Below are 19,460 nucleotides of genomic sequence, written 5' to 3'. Positions count from 1 at the left end.
ATTACATCTGCAGATCTCATCTTTTTGCTTATAATCTCAGTGTAGCTGTGGAACGGCTGCTCACTCCCTGCTCTGTTTTTCCTCTGTTTGATGTCAGACTAGTGTTCCCTTCATCAAGTCCAAAATGGCAGAAGAATCAGATTGACATCAAGATGTATCTCAGTGGAGTTGTTCAGGTTGGTTTTCTGTCCGACTTGTTTTCCTGTGAGGCAGATATCATGATACACAGTAAATAAAGAACACAGAGATGTTTTCTGTCTTTGAGAGAGCCGAATGCCTGCCCTAATGTTTTCTTCCTCTTCCACCTTTGCGTCCTGAAAAAAACCATCCTCTCCACCTGTAGCTGTTGTCCTGTCTAACGGAAGCTACGGTCATCACTGCTGTCCTGAAGCACGCCAACCAGCTCGTACCGTATTACCTTTGTCTACCCAAACAGTGTCGTCACCTGGTTAAGGTAAGTGGTTATGAAATGTGACAGATAGTGGTCTCTCAGTGTGTTGTTGTTTTTTTTAACCCTCTTAATATTTTTGTGTACAGCAATTACTGAAGCAGTGGAGCACAGGGGAGGAGACGAGTCGGGTTCTCGCCTTCCTGGCCCTCAACAAAATCTGCAGACACAAGCAGGAAACGTATCTTAACCCTATTCTCAAGGTGAGCGGCTTGAATGAAAAGCTAGACAGCGAATCTGAATCTAAAATGGACCAGAAGAGGGAATTTGCTCGGTCAAGTCAAAACGCAATCACAAGGAGTTCACCTTCGTGTCGTCCTGCGGGTCAAAATTGACCCGTTTTAAAGTTTGAAAATGTGGAAAAAATATGAAGAGTTCATTTGCAAAACAGAACTCCGTTTTGATACATTTTCGGAAAGCTTTTTTTTAATTGTTTACTTGAGATAAAATCAATCCAACTGAAGTTGAGTGGATTTGACTCAGTAGAAAATACATGACATAATAGAGAAAAATACATTATTAGTGTTATTATTATTATCTCAAGTAAACAATAAAAAATTTGTTTTGAGTTTTCTGAAAATTTATAAAACGGAGTTACCTGTTTTTTCAAATGAACTCTTCATATATATTTTCACAGTGAAACTTCTGATGTTCACATTTTCAGCATTTTTGGAAAATCTTTGAACATTTTTTGGTGGAAATAAAGAAATGTTAAAAATGTTTCTTTAAGAAAAAGAAAATAGTTTTACTGATATATAAGTAATCACTTTAGATATTTTTAGGATTTTTTTTGAAGATTTTTACTAATTTTTTAAAAAAATATTTACAAGAATTTTCTTGCCAAAATTGGGGGATTTTTAAAAAACTTTTAAAGAATTATTGGAATTTTCTTCCTGAAGGTTTGCAAATTTTCAGTAATTTGGGGAATTTTTTGCTGACTTTTTAGTTTGTTTTTTTTTCCAGACAAGGAAACAATATTTTTTGCTGCCTGTAAATGAAGTCAACAAGAGGGTTTATGTGTTTTCTTTTTTTGTCATTTAAATCCACATCTGGACTTTACAGCCAGCGCCAAGTTGTTTTTCTCTACAACATTTTGTTCCACTCTCAGGATGGTTTTTCTTTCTGTTTGCAGCAAATGTACATTTCCTATGTACAAAATTGCAAGTTCACGTCCCCCAACGCGCTGCCGATGATCAACTTCATGCAGAGAACTCTCACAGAGATGTACGCGCTGGACACACAGGCCACCTATCAGCACGCCTTCATCTACATCCGACAGCTGGCCATCCACCTCAGAAATGCCATGACCATGAAGAAGAAGGTTGGTGTTTAGCAAGTGTGTGTTTTTGTTCACTGAGATGATCTACGGATGTGCTTTTGAAAAGGCGCACAAAGGCTGTTGCTTCTAGTTCTGCTAGATGACAGGAACACAGCTACTGGAATATTCTTCTTCTGTTATTTTGTGTTTTAATTTAGGAGCTATTCTTGTAGGTATATAAACTATCAGTAAATGTTTGCTTTCTGGGTGCTCATGTGGAGGGAACTTAGAAATATGACTGGAGACATACAGAACAGTATGCTTTAATAAACTTGATGCATGTTAAGTCAAGGACAAAGTTTGATTTTTATTGAGTTGATATTGATTTAAACATCTGTGCTGAGTGTGGCTCTAAAGTAAAAAGACAGCACAAAGCTGATACACCAGCCTGATGTTTGTGTTTTGATTGATTGCAAACAGGAAACCTACCAGTCGGTGTATAACTGGCAGTACATCCACTGTCTGTACCTGTGGTGTCGAGTCCTCAGCACCCTGCACCCCAGTGATGTGCTCCAACCTCTGATCTATCCGCTCTGCCAAGTCATAATTGGTACTATCAAGTGAGTATGCAATTTTATTATGTAACCTGGAGCACATGTTGGACCATATGCAGGAAAAATGTGCAAAAATTTCAGTTTCTTGCTTCATCCGTCTACCGCTTTAAGCACATAATCCATTATAAAGTGTTTACCATGACGTCTGGCACCACACGGTCAGGTAATGCTAGTTTTGATTGAAAGTTCTGCATCTGCAGTAATTAGTGTTAAGTTCAGGTTTATTGTCAGGAAGGTTTATTTGAAAATGTGAGTGTAACCTTTGACTTATCGTTGTGAAATCAGTACCTCCTGTAGCTCTTTCCTTATAATCTGGCAGTCTAAATCTGTTGTACAATTTTAAATCCGACAGTTTTTGGTGATGTTGGGAGATCTCGTTAGCATTGAAAGTGCTTTTTAAAGCAGCCGCAGTGCCCACAGTCAAATGAATTGACAAGAACTGAGAACAATGCGTCTCATGTTGCAACAACACAGTTTGAATGACACACGCATTGCCGGCAAAAGGTGACAAATAAGAAAATGGTGTGCAGCCCACAGGACTGCAGCGGCGCTAACACTTGGTGGGTGGGGATGGATAATTATAAAAGTGAGGAGATATATCAAGACTGAGTAAGATTATTGCATATTAAAAATGCATTATAGAGAATATAAAGCTGTAAAAAAAAGGAGCTTTAAAGTAATGTAGAACGTTATTCACAAAGTTATTTTTCAGATGCACAAAAACTCGAACAGGACTGAGCCATCAGTGCATTTCTCTGTCACTATGCTATTGTAATTAAATTGCTATTTATTTATATAATTGCTAATGTTTGCATACCAGCTGTCTGTGTTTTAAAGATGTCTTTTGGTCCCTGCTGTATGTATTTACCTGAATCTTTGGATTCACAGCCAACAGTAGTGGTGACAGAAGTGTAAATCAGTCATTTGTTCATCATTTGCTACCTTCCAAACTTGTGGCAGAGAAAGTTGTGGTTGCTGCCGGGCCTTTGTTTTTAAATGTGCTGTCTAACATACGGCCTGTGGGCCAAAACCGGCCCGTCAGAGGGTCCAATCCGGCCTGCGAGATGATTTTGTAAAGTGTAAGAATGACAGAGAAGACACTGACTGCAAATTGTAAATTTGTAAAACTATAAATTTAAAATAATTTCTAGACCTTGAGAAATTGTTTTGACCATAAAATACTATGTTGCCAATGGTTCTTTTGCCATTTTGTGTCTCATTTTTGTAATATTGTAACTTCTTTTTGTCTGGCTTGTGTTGCTTGTCTTTTTTGTCATTTTGTTTCTCGTTTTTGTCATTTGTGTAATTTTTTGGTCTCGTTTTTGTCATTTTTTTGTCTCGCCTGTGTCATTTGTCCATTTTTTTTTGTCGCTTTGTAACTTTTTGTCTCTTTTTTGTTTTGTTTCTTGTCGTTTGTCTTTTTTGTCATTTTGTTTCTCGTTTTTGTCGTTTGTGTAGTTTTTTGGTTTCGTTTTTGTCGTTTTTTTGGTCTTTTTTTGTCTCGCCTGTGTCATTTGTCCATTTTTTTTGTCGCTTTGTAACTTTTTGTCAAATTTTTTGTCTCTTTTTTTGTTTTGTTTCTTGTCGTTTGTCTCATTGTTTGTTGTTTAGTGTCTCGTTTATGTCATTTTGTCTTTTTTTTGTCTGACTTGTCATTTGATCTTAAAGTACAATACTATATCATTCAGTTCCAGACACCTGTGGCTAAACGTTTTGTGCCTTTGTAGAAACACTGTGAACTGTAAGTTGTAATGTGGAAATGATAGACTGAGCCATAATGTTGTTGAAACTGAACTTATTTTTCCTTAAAAATTTCAGGTTGTTCATCATGTTTTGTAAAAAGATAATTCCTTAAATGTGAAAATTTACAGAACGTGCCATTTTGCACTAAAACAAAGGAAAAATTTGGCATTGTGGTTATTTCTAGGTTACTATGCTCTGATTTTACGTGTCCGGCCTACTTGAGATCACATTGGGCTGAATGTGGCCCCCGGACGAAGATGAGTTTGACAGCCCTGGTCTGACATATTTGTGAGAAACCCCCACGTGGCTGTGCATGTTGCCACCAGCAGGGGGAGACACTGACCACTGTTTTGTCTTTCAGATTGGTGCCCACAGCAAGATACTACCCTCTGAGGATGCACTGTTGCAGAGCCCTCACCCTCCTGTCTAGCAGCACCAAAACATTTGTCCCTGTTCTGCCTTTCCTCGTGGAGGTAAGACTTCATGTCATCTCCGGTTACGACCGAGTAGAGCTGACGAAATCAGTGCAGCTTCAAGAGAGTTAAGTTTCCGACAGCTTCAGTCTGAAATCTTTCACACCAGTGCACAGCTGGAAGCTCTCAAATGGTTTAGCGTTTTCTGCAAACAACAGTCAGTTGGTTGACTTCGCCACAAATGGAAACGGTGCATAGGTAGATGTGATGAAATGTTCCGTCGGTGGTTTGCTGTGGAAAAACATCAGTGGCATGCGAGATGCATTTCGGTCTCAACGGCCACAACTGTAGGAGCTCAGGAGGAAACATATCGAAGGGTAGAAGGGAGCGAGAGGCACCTTTTGTTATCAGACCAATCACAGGTCACCAACTGACAGCGTTTTCTCTGGGTCAGGTGTTAATCACGTGTTTCTGCGGTGTGTGTGTTTGTGTGTCTTTCGTGTGTGAACGTGCGCAAGTGTTTATGCATGCTGTGCGGCTTTGTTGTGGTTTGCTGGAGGAGAGCAGCGCGCTGGTGACAGCGGCTGGTTCGTCCTGCTGGGAGTGGTCAGTGCCTGCATGTATATATATGTGCATGTTTGTGTGTGCATGCAGCAGTTTGACCAAAGTGATAAAGGCACGGTTGTGGTTTACACTCTGGTCCTAACACGCTGTGCAGATCACATCCTTTCTGCCTATGGCCCACTCCCCACCTTCCCCCCCCCCCCCCCCCCCCACTCTGAGCCCCCTCCCCTAAACCCCCAACAGCAAGCTGTGTTTATTTGTGACGCACAATACTTCCTGTGTTTTTTCTCCTTTACTGTTCCTCTTGTTAAAGGCAGGCTGAGGTACGCTGCTACTGTTTTAATTAGAGCTACAGAAACAGCCCCTTCCTCCTGTGTGTCTGTGCCTGTGTGTGTTCTCGTATCTCCGAGGGGGGTGTATGATTTGGAGCTTCCTGCTTCAGTAGCTGTGCATGTTGTGTGTGCATTGTGTGTGTGTGTGTAGTGCACGCGTATGCATGTGTGTGAGCGCACCAGGGTTGGCCCATGCCTTCCCACTTCCCCCTGGCTCCCCCACAGACCGCCACCACATCCTATGTTTGTACAGACAGCACCGGCCAGGAGCGTTGCTGAGCTTCGCACACAGAGAACATTAACGACCACACACACACACACACACACACACACACACACTCGCTCACACTTGCACGCACACAAATGCACAGAGATACGGGGAGTCAGAAATAGCTTGATACACAAATACAAGACAGAAATTCACTTGCGCACTGTGGGCAGATGTGAAAGCTAAAGCTTGTAGACAAATAGCCCACACGTTGGCTGGAATGTACTTTCACAGACTAAGATAGAAATGTGTCATCTCAGTAGCACTGCAGTATTTAAAATGAGCTGTGTCTAATGGTAATTGTCAAAACACTGTCAGCGTTCGGCGGATGAAATGTGTTCTGTAGCTGTCATGTCTCTGAAGAATAGGAAGAGGGATATAGATTTATTTTTATGTACACAAAATCCGACTAAAGACGCTGGTATGCGATGAAATTTTCATTAAAAAGTTTATTAATCACATAGTTTACTGCTTACTGATTGGTTTTGATATTTGTAGGCCATCATATGTACATTTTTTATAGATTAGATCAGTATGTGACGTGATTGGATATTGGAGACAACAGGTAGATGATGAGTATCTAAAAACTGTCTGTTGTTAAAGCTCTGAAACCCAAACCCTGTCAGTAGGCTCTAAAAATCATGTTAGTTTTTTTTAAAATCCTACTATTCTATTCTATGTATCAGAGCCAGACACTATAGGAACAGATTTAATTGTTCTTTTTTCCAACGGTTCTTCATCTAATATTTAGGGCTGGACCCGAATGTCCGAATATTCGTTTGCTACGGCGGTATCTGGATATTAATTTTGGTATCCGAATATTTCACTTTGGCTCATCTCGGCTCCTCCATACCTGTTTCTTACCATCACCCGAATGGCGGGGTTGCTGCCGACTCTGACGTCACGCTTCACTTCGTTGCATAAACACAAGACAAGCTGCTGAAGACCTCCGCTGTTTGTGAATTCTTCAGTTTAACTGAAGACAAAACGAAGGCAACATTTGGACCCGGGAGACCAGACGAAGGGATCTGAATATTCGGGCCGTCTCCGGACGTTACTGGGCGGAATGAATATTCATGTCTTTAATAGGGCCTGAATATTCGGAGACCAGAATCCACTATTTGGGTCAGCCCTACTAATAATCTGTGACCTGTTGTGCAATTTTGAAAAAAATCTTCACCCTAAAATCATGATATTTCATTCATATCACTTAATTTAATTATTTGCTGTAAATAAATTACTTGCTTAAATTAGATTATATATGTATATAAAATTATATAGGGGGAAGGGGCTGTTTCTGTTTCTGTAGTTCTAATTAAAAATTATATATATATATAAAAAAATCTGTGTTTTTTTTGCACAACTGTGAAGCCATGACTGACTCAGTTGCAACCATCAGTTATGTTACAATAATTCAGTGACTTTTCAGCTGAACTGCAGCCTGTGTTTACATTGAGCAGATAGAAGACAAGGGTGTAAACAACAAAAAGAAGAGAGGTCCGAGGCCGTCCATGAATTAATAAAGGACTTTTAGGAACTCGGAGTGCCTCGGACCTCTCTTCTTTTTACTGATTGAATGGATTTTTTCCACTAGATCCTGAAGAGCACCCGTTATACCTCTCTTTATCCACTGATGCACTCAGCTTTTGCCTGTTTTTAAGGATGTAAACAAATTCAAAATGTAAATCGTGGAATATATATATAGTGTGTAGTATCACAGGCATTTTCTTCTGTTTTGGGAACACCTGCAGACACTTGGAAAAAATGTTGTATACCCATATTTTAGGTGTTTTCAGTTTTTGTAAAATTAATAATTAGAGAAATTCAACCTCTGTATTTACTTTATTAATGATACATGGCATTTTTCCATTTTTTTAACTTGAGGCATTTTTGAGTTCTCTCTACTCATGGTCATTGGTTGCGGTGCTTTTATAGAAGCGCAGAACTTTATATTTCAGTGAAAAATGAGCCCACAGCGAGTTAAACGGAAACAAAGAACGCTTAGAGACTGCTTGGTGTCTGGTGGGTTAAAATGCAACCCAAAACAGAAAACAAGGTTTAAAATATTATTAATAAATCACTACTTGTACTTGCTTTGGGTTCTGGGTTCATGTTTTATTCTGTTGTCTGAAGATACCGTACATCATACTGTTCCACTCAAAGGATCGGAGTTCAGTTTTGCCATTTTGTGCATTTCTTTTATAGATCTTCCAGCAGGTTGACTTCAACAAGAAACCTGGACGAATGAGTAAGAAACCCATCAACTTTGCAGTCATCCTGAAGCTGAACAAGGTCAACCTCATGGAGAAAGCTTACAAGGTGAGTTTTACTGTGAACGTCGGTGTAGCTGCAGATTATTTCCTTCAGAGCTGGGAAAAGAGCACATGGTGTTTGCTGCCGTATGTGTCTTTACTGCACCGAGAAGGAGCAGCTGATTAGATGAGTGCTTCAAGTCTTGGTTATTTTCATGCCGCCCTGTGACACCGCGTGTTAGCTGGCGTGTGTGCATAAGGGGATTGAGGGCAACGCTGAAAGCCCCTTGTCGGGACTCTAAAACTGGCCCTGAGTCGCCACGCTCGGTGCTGCAGCCAAGAGGATTGTAGCACGGCTCTCTGGGATTATCCCCCGCTCTCCGCTCGCTAGGACTGTTTTCACTGCTGTCACCTGGGCAGCTGCCATGATCCCCTGCCTCGTAAAGTCTCTGCAGGCCCGACCGAGTGATCTGCCTGAAACCCGAACACTTCTTAGGTCACAGAGGCAAGAAAAGTTTGCATTTTTACCGACAAAGAGAGGCAGCTGGATTTGTAGCGCTGTGGATGGCGTGTTCGCCTCTTCTGGCCGAGGGGTTATTCTTTGATCACATCTGTATTAACGGATGATTTACACTGTTGTGCTGCGTGTCTTGGCTCTTCAGTTGGCACCACAATGGTTTTGTAGTGTTTGTTGATAGAGAATATAACATAAAGGGAATTAAAGAAGGGATAAATTTCTTAGTGTAGCGTGTTTGTCAGTTTGATTTTGTTGTCTATGAATCTCTTATTTAGTTAAACCTAGCTCCTAGTAATCACATTAAATTGCTCTTTTGTTTGTCTTCATTCATTCAGTTTAACATTACAACACAAGTTTTTGGAGCTGTGAATTATTTTAGTAGAGGCGGGAATCTTTGGGCACCTCACGATTCGATAATTACAATTCAGGGGCTATGATTCAATTCTGCAACGATTATTGATGCATCTTTCTGTATATTGATGCACTTTTTCATAACGCACATTTCTTTTTGCCTCACTAAATAAGCATTCATATTTTATTTAAGCATGACGCGGGTTACATAGAACGGGGCTCTTATGTAGTTCGCTTCCGCCGTCGACGTTGTAGAAGCCGAAGCGTTTCCACACGTCTGGTTTTAAATTAGAAGGAGCTATTCAGATCTCACAGCGAGGTGGGTGGTGCTCAGTCATGTTTGTTGATGCGTACCACGCTTAGTAGTTCCGCATTTTTTTTAGAACCTTCTGTATTACTTTAATTAACAGATGTAATCGAAAGTTGGACGTTTGTGAAGCGATTCAGATTCGTCCACGTCTGAATCGCGGTGCATCTAAGAATTGGAAGTTTCCTCCACCCCCAATTACACAGGGGAACACTTTTTCAGTAACTTTGAGTTGCATTGGATATTTTAACTGATTCTGAAGGAGTTTTAGGCGCTGATTTCAAATCTGAAATTAGTTTTTCTCTACAAGCTCTAGTTTGTATGCAATTTGAGGTTAATGAAATTGTACAAATGTGAACTTACGTAAACCTCTTCCCCAGGCTGAACTGAATGATTCAGTGCAGGATTTGGGTCTTACAAAGAAAGCAGCAGAGCTTTTGGCATCAAGATTACAAGGCAGAAATCTTGTTGATCACTCTGTTAAAGTATCATATTTCAGAAAGTGTGACCAGCTTTTTGTGACCTTCTTTTCAGAAGACAGACAGTTTGTTTACTGCCATGACATCCCAGGGCTTGTCAAAGAACTGGGTATACCTTACTGTAGTCCTGTAGCCTAGCCATGCTAAACCCATGTTTCTGATGGCACAAGGGCCTAGGGAAGCTCGACAGGGAGGGAGGCGGGCTAAAATGTTGTCTATCAAATCCCTCTGCAGCAATTGGGTAGGTATACAACCAATCAACGCAACGAATAGGCTGACGTAGTTCCGAGAGCACGGGCAGATTGTGGCTAAGTCCCATTAGCTTCCCAACCAACGGAGCCGCGGAGCCAACTGGTATATTAAGGATTTGCCATATCCCGTCGGCATAAGTCCAAATACGTCTTTCTTCTCAATGAAACACTTCAGTGCCGTCCTTTGTTTATCTTTCAAGTTGAATTTTAGCTTCAAATCTTTAAGGGCTGTGGCCAAAGCCGAGTCGAAAGATAACTGTTTATTGTGCGCCGGTTGTTTCTGTCAGAATCGTCACGCCTCTGTCGTCACTTCGTTACGCCTGCCTTCTGACTCTACACTTCATGGTGATTGGTCCGGACAGTTTTAGGAGAATCCAGTCTTGAGCCTTATGGAGGGTAACTAGACCCACCCTGGCAGAGAATTAAATTCGTTGCCGTGGGTTGTCTAGCGCGGCTAGGCTAATAGTCCTGCTGAATGGAGACTCTTTTTAGATGGTTCAAAACGCAGTCTAAAGTGTGTTCTTTTACATTAAAAAATAAATAAAAATGTCAAATTGCATAAAATCTGTAGCTTGCAGACAAAAACCGACTTCAGATTTGAAATCAGCACACTCAAATTGACTATAGGAAAGTCCTTTTTTTAAATGCAACAAAATGAGTGTTCCCCAGTGTTATCAGTGAACACACTTTGTTGTGGCAGTTGATTTCTTATTTTTTCAAAAATCTCACATGTGGGCAGAAATATTAGACGAATTAGAAGACCTTATAATGTATTGGTATTAGGGCTGGACCCAAATATCCGAATATTCATTCGCTACGGCGGTATCCGGATATAATATTTGTTCCGGATATTCGGATATTCGTCTTTAATAGGGCCTGAATATCCGGAGACCAGAAACCACTATTCGGGCCAGCCCTAATTGGTATATTGATCCAAAACCAGAGATTTAGGTGTTCATTGTAGACGTGTTAGCTGTTAGCACAGATGTTCTTGATTTGCTTTGCTCTCTGAATTCAACTACAGCGAAAAGGAAAGTCATAACCTTAATTTTGGACATCAGTGTAAAGTGTGAATATTGTTTGTAAGTTTTGCTGTCCTGCTGTATTTTAGGACGGACTGATCGACCAGCTGTATGACCTGATACTAGAATACTTCCACACTCAGGCCAGCTCCATCGGCTTCCCTGAACTCGCTCTGCCCACCATTATTCAGGTAATGCAACCATTAAAGCTGATCTGGGAATGGACTCAAGTGTTTTAGACCTGCAGAAATGAAATTACTTAAGCTTCATCGTATCCTCTAAAATTTTACAGGATAAACGCGGGAGTCACAATTAAATTGACTGCCTGATGCTGAAGTAAAATAAAGACGCAGCGACACTCGATATCATTTCCAGAGTTTAAATCCTAAACAGATGATTCAGGATTTGCCAGACTGAGGTTACGTCCACTCTGATACGTTTTCACCATTTTAAAATAATTCGCGAGTGATTTAGCAGTGTGTAATTTAAAGCAATTTACATCAGTACTGACATTCCTGATTATGCATATCACACAGTAATTCACATTCTTTGGACATTAGAAAATACAATGGAAGAAAAACACTGATGGCAAAAAGTATGATGAGGAAGTTTCTTCTCTTTGATTGACAGTGAGGAGGAACATAGTCTGGGAGTCGTGGTCACGTAATAGGGATGTGGTCAATCACGGAAGGACAGTTGGAGACTAATACAATCCAATCAGGAAGAGAACGTGGGTGTTTGCGTCATCATTTCCAAAAGTCACAGTCTCTGACTGTCCAGACTGAAATGCAATTCCTGACTAAGATGCGGTCAGCTGTGTCTATCAAAGTCTCAGTGTAGGGGTCCTAAAATGCCTGGTTAGAGTGGATTTAGACACAGATGTGGGGAAATTTATTTTCTAAAATGAAAACATAGTGATGTAAATGTCGCTGAAGCTGCCTGCCTCAGGGGAAACGGCCACAAACCCCCTCCTGCTCTGCCTGAATGCATCACATGGGCTGACAGGCTCATCCTTTCTGCTGTTTCCTTCTTTTCTCATGCCCCCACCCTTCCATGTTCCTGCAGCTGAAAGCATTCCTGAAGGAATGCAAAGTGGCCAATTACTCCAAGCCGGTGCGCCAGCTGTTGGAGAAGGTACAGGAGAACAGCAGCTACATCACAGGACGGAGACAGAAGGCCGCCTTCGGAGTGGCTGATGCCGCCGCTGTGGTGAGTGTGTGTGTGTGTGTGTGTGTGTGTGTGTGTGTGTGTGTGTGTGTGTGTGTGTTCTTGTACTTGCTACATGGTGAGTACCATTTTCTGCATTTAACTATCAAAGTGGGGACATTTTTACAAAGTGAGGACATTTTGGCCGGTCCTCACTTTGAAACAGCCATGTTTGAGGGTGAAGACCTGTTTTTAGAGAACAGGTATGAATTGAGGTTTGGTTAAGGTTAGGGTAAGGATTAAGTTTAGGCAATCAGTTGTGATGGTTAAGGTTAGGGTAAGGCTCTAGGAAATGCATTACGCCTATGGATGTCCTCACTAAGATAGAAGTACAAACGTGTGTGTGTGTGTGTGTGTGTGTGTGTGTGTGTGTGTGTGTGTGTGTGTGTGTGTGTGTGTGTGTGTGTGTGTGAAAGACAGAGGCTGCCTTGTAGGCTGCATTTGCAAAATTTTACCTTTTCTGTACATGTGTTTTTCTCTTTCTTTGGCTTTACTGTTTCCTGATGTTAAGTTAGAAAATTAGTTGTAAATACAGGGAGGGGCTCTTCCATCAAAACACAAAATTGTATAAAATTTTCCCAGTATGGCAAGGGCTTATTTGGTCTGTTTTTGTTTCCCTTAAACCCCGGCGTTACCAGCTTTTATGCCCATGTACAGATATTCAGTAGGTCATCTCAGCTGCAGGAACACCGCTGGTGAAATCTGTAATAGCAGGTAGCTGTTGTCGTCACGGCTTTAAGTATGTAGCATTCAGGCGGTTATTATCTGGCACATTTAAAGCATTTGGTGCCGAAACATTTGCAGAAAGAGAAAGCTCGTTGCAGAGAAACAAAGTAAAAGCCTTTGCTGGATAACGCTGCAAAGTGTGCTGAGATATAATGTATATATTCAAGTAATCTGAAGGTGATTATAGCAGTGAAGAGGCAGAAACATCATAGGGGAGTGAGCTGTCATGCGTATATGCTCTGTGCTGTCAAGTCCTGCTGCAGGTTTGACCATTTCTCGGGTCAGCTAACTGTCAGACTCAATGCACAAACATTTATAGACGTTTACACTAAATTTAAAGCGCTTAAAAAATACTTATCGCCGGTGACTGTAAATAGGTAAAGTACATCATTTCCTTCTAAACTACCAGCAACAAAAAAGAAAAAAAGTTAAACACTCTACATTCCAAACAAACAGGTGAACAGGTTGGACTTAAGGATGTTTTTTCTCAGATTGCAGGTTACAGAATCAATAGAAGTATTGTAAACTAGAAAAGCTCTTGGAGAGCGCAGTGTTCCACCAAGGCTGCTCAGTCGTTGTATGATTTGGGACGGATAAGTCAGCAGGATCGCAGTCATGTGATCGTCAGCAGGAGGCTGATGTAGTGTTGTCATGGTTACAGTGCTGCTATCGTGAAATGATACAGAAATCCTTAACAAATCTGGACTATAAGCCGCATCACTGCCAAAATCTAATAATCACTTGGTCCTCGTGTCATTTCTGACCTTCCTGAAAATTTCATCCAAATCCATTAGTCTGTTTTTGAGTAATGTTGCACACAGACAGACAAATAGAAAAACAGAAGGGCAAACGGACGGCAATCATCACATAACTCCACCACGTTTCTTGGCGGAATAATGTTTGTAATTATAAAAGCAGCAGAAGGAAAGTGAAATTACATATCGCATGGTCATTGCAGTATTTCACCTTTTTAAAAATGTTTGTTTTCAGTGTACAACAGTAAGAAAACCATGGAAAATAAGTTTTGTTTTACATTTTTCTCGAGCACAAACTATACAAATTCACAGATTGTTGTGTTTAAAGGAAAAAGCTGTTTATTAACCAATTGCTTTTTAATCTGTAAGCGTGCTGTGTCGGATCAAATTCGGTGCGTTAGGCCAATGTCACAGCAAACTCTTGGGCTGCTTTTTGTTGCCTGTCTGCCTCTAGATACAAATTAGCCTGACATAATGTAAAACATGTTGAAATGTAGCAAAATGACACCAAAGTGTTTTAAAGTGTTGACGTTATTGGCAACATTTCAAACTGTCAGTTGTTTCTTCGAAGTACTTCTGGTCACCAAAAGACAGAAACAGCTCAGTCGCTTGCAGATGGACACAAATAAGATGTCGTTATTGAATGTTGCAGAAGCATGTTTTAAACGACTCGTAAAGCCTGTATGGATTTAACTATTTTGTCATTATGGAAGTCAATTTTGTATCGTTAGCTCCATATTTAATATCTAGCAGGCCATAAGACAATACATTTCCAACACTGGTTAGAATAAATTACAGCCCTGCTGAGTAATAATTATTGGTTCTTGTAACCATGTTTTATGATTTACCACATCATATATGACATTATCAGTTTTATTGCTGTTTCTTTCCATTGAGAGTTTCATTACACTGAGACTAATCATTTTAATTTGCTGCAAGGCGCTTTATTAATTGACTTTAATGACCTTATGTGACCCGGATTCCACCTATTTGTCAAATTTAAAAGCTGTCAGACTACTTGGTATGTTTATGCTGGTGTTACCTCAAAAGTTAACTCTGAAGAAGCTGCACGCTGTTTGAAAGTAGCGCTAACACAATTCTAACACATTATGTTGATACAACGGTTTTTATGCCCAAATTAGTGCCACTCATTTACTCAGTTCAGCGTTAATTTATCACTGTATGATTGCTTTAACCCGTTTATTTAGAAAGTTTAGTCTTTGAGTAAATGTGACATTTAATATAAAACACCGATTCACTGCTTTTTATGTAGACGAGAACTCAAACTGATGTTTCATAACTGATATAAGTGTTCAGCAGTAACAGACAAAAACTCTGATTGGAAATTAATTAGGCTTGGAAGTGAGTGTACCCTAATAGTCTCTCTAGCTAATACATAAATCAGACCTAATGAGGAGTTGTTAGCTGTCATCTTTTGGTGAGGTGGTACAAGTTTTGATGGCTATATTAGGTTTACAAAAATAGATGCTCAACAACCAGCTGACTTGATCTACTTGACTTGAATAGTCATACATGTTTGCAGATGTTTCTGGCACAATATAGCAGTTGTTTCTACAGCTGCATGTTTTTTTTAATTACTTCCATTGAAACGCTGATGTTTTCTGTGCTGTTTGTCTGCAAGAACCACAAAGCCAACTTTCAAAAAACTTGGAGGGTCAAAGCACGAGCCCTTTCTGTTCTGGTGTGGATCTAGATATATATATATATATATATATATATATATATATATATATATATATATGTATACTATATTTAAAGGACTTTGACCTTGGTGGAGGGCTGCACTCTGCAGGTGTACTTGTAGTTGTTGCTGTTATCACTCATTCTCAGGTGGTGTCTTACCTGAACATTCTAGAAAAGCCCCACAGAGCAGAGAGTTCTAGTTGCAGGGCAAAGATAGCTTTCTACTGAATGACAAAAACAAGACCGGAAACTTTCCTTTTGGGCCCTGGTCCAGTAAAGGTCGGTGCTGCAGGCCGTCGGACTGCAGAGTGTGAACCGCTACAGGCAACTGTTAATGGAGGATACTTCCCTGTATAAACTCTAAGAACGACCCTGTGGTTATTCAAAGCTCTTATGGGCCTTTGAACCAGAGGCGCCGCTACTCTAATGAGCAGCCATTAGTGTGTGACAGAGAGATTCTCTTGTCTCTGTTGACTTGCTCTTGTTGTGTTACCTGTCTACACACACATGCATGTTTCTATGTGGCTTTGCTTCCATGGAGTCTTGATGTGTACTGCTGATGAATATTTAAGAGCATTTAAGGATGAAATTAAAGAGGACGGTCTTTGTGTAATTTTTGCTGATGAGATTGTGTGTGTGTGTGTGTGCACGTCGAAGTCTGTGTGTTAACTGAGAACAACAGACAGACAGACAGCATGGCACCGTGCCAGCGCCTGTCGCCACGGCTCTCTGCTCAGCGGAGGCTGTCACCATGGCATCGACTCCCTGGTATCGTGGCAGCAGTAGAGGTGTCACCGCAGGCGAAGGAGAAGGGACGGCCCTGCTGCTGCCGCTGTGGAAAGGCCACGGCCCCCCTCCGGCCACCAGCCCCCCACTGACATGTCACCCAAACTGAGAACTAGCCTAATTAATGCTGCCCTGCGTCCATCCAGGTTGCACTCTGGTGTTGCTTGTCTTTCTTTCCTTCATTCGTACACAGAAATATTTAGTTTTGTTTGTCTGAAACTAATCTAGAAGAAGCGTTTCTTTTTCCTGTTCTGTCTCGTTCTTTGCGCATACATGTCACCCATCTTAATAGCTGCACAGCAAATTGTGGTAAATGTGTTAAGCTAACGGGCGCAGGAGGCCACGGTCTGTTCGCTCTATTGAATTTGTTGGTCAGATAATGCGATTGGGCCTAATCAATATCATCCACAAAGACCTTTAGGGCCTGGAGAAGATCTCCCCTTTCAGACTCCTTCAGCCTGTTTGTTTTCTGCATCCTCTGACTCCCTTCACTGTCTCGACAGTCTGTCTCTGGTCAGTTGATGTGAAGTTGCAGTTGAAAGCCACATAAAATAAGATGATTTTCGAGCGTGAGTGAACCTGTTGAAAGGCTTGTCTTACTGGGTTCTGAAACAAAGCCTGAATCTTCAGGCTTAAGAGGCTTTTTGTTACTTACCTGTCCTGTCCTCACCTGTACGTACATTCACCGTCAAATATTCTGATCACTTTCTGTCAGGCGGCTTGGGAGAAGCAGGTCCACGAGGAGGGGACTCCGCTCAGCAGGTACTACAGCCAATGGAAGAAGCTGAGGGAGAAGGAGATCCAGCTGGAGATCTCTGGCAAAGAAAGGGTAATTATCCAGACAAAAAAAATTCTAACATTTGCCTCATCCTCCCCAATCATAATGAATCACTTCTGGTGTTTTCTTTTATGAATGTCAGTGTTAACCACAAGATTTGCTCTTTTACATAAATCATGAAACAGTCATGCTGTATAGTAGAACGTTTTACTGGCAGAACAATTGTTTTGTGAGGATCATCAACGCCATCAAAGCAAGCTTGTGCGCTAACTCTGCCAATTTTGTGTTTTGTGAAGATGGAGGATCTGGACCTCCCTGAGATCAAACGGAAGAAGATTCAAGAGAAGAAGGCAGAGGACAAGAAGGAGTTCAAGGATCTGTTCCAGTCTGACAGCGACTCAGACGGAGATGATGCAGGACTCAAAATGAAAGGCAAGCTACTTCTCACATACAACTTCTCCTCAGACTTTGAAACTGGCCTGTAAAGGAGGCAATTTGTGGCCTAGTGCTGCAGCAGGCTGTGATAATCTCCTGTCTTGGCCTCTAGGGGGCTGTATTTTCTTGCTACAGTGCAAAAGCAAAGTTAAGAGGTGATGACAGTTCAGCCTGATTTTTCTGCTCTTATCTGTTCATGTGACACTCACTATCTGTAAAGATTCGGCTACATGAAGCAGATCACCTGCAGCGTGGTTACCGCGGGGCCTTCAGATATTAAAACATGCACAGATGCTGTTTCTGTGGAAATGAAAATTAAATCCCAAATCAAATCTCTGCTTATCAGATAGTTTGGTTCGCTCTCCGCCAAGAGCAGCCGTCGGCTTGTTCATCTTTTAACCCCCGCAAGCCTCTTCGTCTCGGGGTCATCCACAGGTCACAGGCAGCTGCAACCTCGCTTTTACAGCTTTACACTCGGACACGCTCCAAGCAGAATAAAGCCCTCCGCAAGGTCACAGAGAAAAGGAGTAGGCGGCAGGGGGATTTTTTTAATGCATCTGGACTTCATTGTAGGGAGAGTCCCCACAAACGGATGGGCAGCTGCCGGCAAGCGCCCCCCACCCTCCTCCTCCTCTTTCGTTCGTCTTTCCACCCTTCGTGCGCACACACGAACCGAAACCCCCCCAACAGGAAGTACAGGCTTGGATCCCAGCGGGGGTTCCTAATTCAAACCAGCCCACTGGAACAGCCAGAGGTGGCCGCTCCCACTCCTCTCTCTCTCTCTTTTTTCTTCTCTCTTTCATTCTACCTCTCTCGCTCTCTCTTTTTCTGGCTCTGCAGACTTCAACCAGCTGCCCCCGCATGTCCTCGCAACACGTGCGCGCACACACACGCATATCTACTGTGGATAGCACACAAATGCACTGCCGCCACCTCGTCGTCCAGTCTCGCAGAGCCAAACGCTTTTGGGCAGCTCACCAAAGCTCTTTGTGGCCTCACACACTCCCGGAAAGAGGGGGAGTTTTGAGAGGAGGGGGCTGATGATTTAGATTGATGCTTGCGTGTGCGTGCGCTGTCAGCGTGCGGTGGCAGTAAGTCATCCAGGTCATTTAGGGGCAACCTCGAAGGTACTACCGAAATCTGCTCGCACCATGTGAGCAGCAGAGTGGGAGAGGGCGACAACGTGCATTTCATCTTAACTCCAGAAGGGAAGGGAAGAACCTGATGTTTGAATAGATGTGTGTGTGTGTGTGTGTGTGTGTGTGTGTGCTTACTGTATAACTATGTGTGTGTTGGTAGTGTAGCACACAGAGGAAGTAGCTCTGTTTTGCTTCTCTCTCTCCTCCACGCCCCCAGCCTCTCATCACACCTCAACTTCAAAGCCCGTGGACCCGAGTTGTCCCTTTGGCTAGACAACACACACACACACACACACACACACACACACACACACACACACACACACACACACACACACACACACTGTACTTTGACGATAGCGCAACACAATTTCAGACAAACTCTCAACTTCTTTCCTGCGCGCACACACACACACACACACACACACACACACACACGCACTCTGCCATCATCATCGTAGCTGTGGAACCTGCCTGCTATCTCCATTTGCTATATTTAGGCCGTGAGCATAAGATGTCTGAAATTGCCGGTAGTAAACTGTCATGGGTGTTTGTGCAGCAGCAGCGGCGCCTGTAATCGACTCTCAGTTCCATCTCAGGAGGAAATAGACACTTCCAGCTGCCTCTGATACCTGGCCCACATATCCACGTCTCCAAAGTCCTCAGACGTCAGCAATGCACCAGTGCAAACTTGGGAATGACTGAAGAAAGTAACACTTGACAAAATTCGGTGCAATGTAAGGTTTTTCCTCTGTCTCTTCTCAGGTAAGAAGAGCAGCCGTGCGTCAGACGACGACGATGATGAGGATGATAATGATTTGGAAGATCTGTCTGACCTAAGCGATGACGAGGGGATGGAGGGAGGAGAATCAGGTTGGTACAACATCAGAGTCCAAAGAGAAACATACTAGTATCTCACGCTTGAACAATTTTCAGATATTTAAAATTTTATTCTTGTGGACTGTTTTCCCAAGTTTTATGCTATACGTACGACAAAAATGAAAAACCCCAGGGCAATATGACTTAAATATGAAAGTACCGAGAAGTGTTTCACAGGTTGAACAGTAAAATATAAAAATAAATAAAATCCAACGGTTTAACCATCGTGTCTT

The 19,460-nt window shown here is 41.9% G+C and overlaps 1 protein-coding gene across 2 annotated transcripts in view; it reads left to right on the top strand.

Annotated features, from left to right (window-relative positions):
• noc2l (NOC2-like nucleolar associated transcriptional repressor) overlaps window positions 1-19,460 on the top strand; it is a 74,060-nt gene that overhangs the window by 51,059 nt on the left and 3,541 nt on the right. For both annotated transcript variants that reach the window (XM_051949123.1, XM_022192651.2), the window contains exons 6-17: window positions 98-176; window positions 344-454; window positions 538-651; window positions 1,581-1,769; window positions 2,187-2,326; window positions 4,425-4,536; window positions 7,846-7,959; window positions 10,909-11,010; window positions 11,885-12,028; window positions 16,712-16,825; window positions 17,071-17,206; window positions 19,114-19,221. In XM_051949123.1, coding sequence (XP_051805083.1) covers window positions 98-176; window positions 344-454; window positions 538-651; window positions 1,581-1,769; window positions 2,187-2,326; window positions 4,425-4,536; window positions 7,846-7,959; window positions 10,909-11,010; window positions 11,885-12,028; window positions 16,712-16,825; window positions 17,071-17,206; window positions 19,114-19,221 — 1,463 coding nt within the window. The remainder of the gene's footprint in view (window positions 1-97; window positions 177-343; window positions 455-537; window positions 652-1,580; window positions 1,770-2,186; window positions 2,327-4,424; window positions 4,537-7,845; window positions 7,960-10,908; window positions 11,011-11,884; window positions 12,029-16,711; window positions 16,826-17,070; window positions 17,207-19,113; window positions 19,222-19,460) is intronic.

This window comes from Acanthochromis polyacanthus, chromosome 6 (assembly GCF_021347895.1).
Source record: "Acanthochromis polyacanthus isolate Apoly-LR-REF ecotype Palm Island chromosome 6, KAUST_Apoly_ChrSc, whole genome shotgun sequence".
NCBI lineage: Eukaryota > Metazoa > Chordata > Actinopteri > Pomacentridae > Acanthochromis > Acanthochromis polyacanthus.
This window is presented reverse-complemented; position numbering and strand designations above follow the sequence as displayed.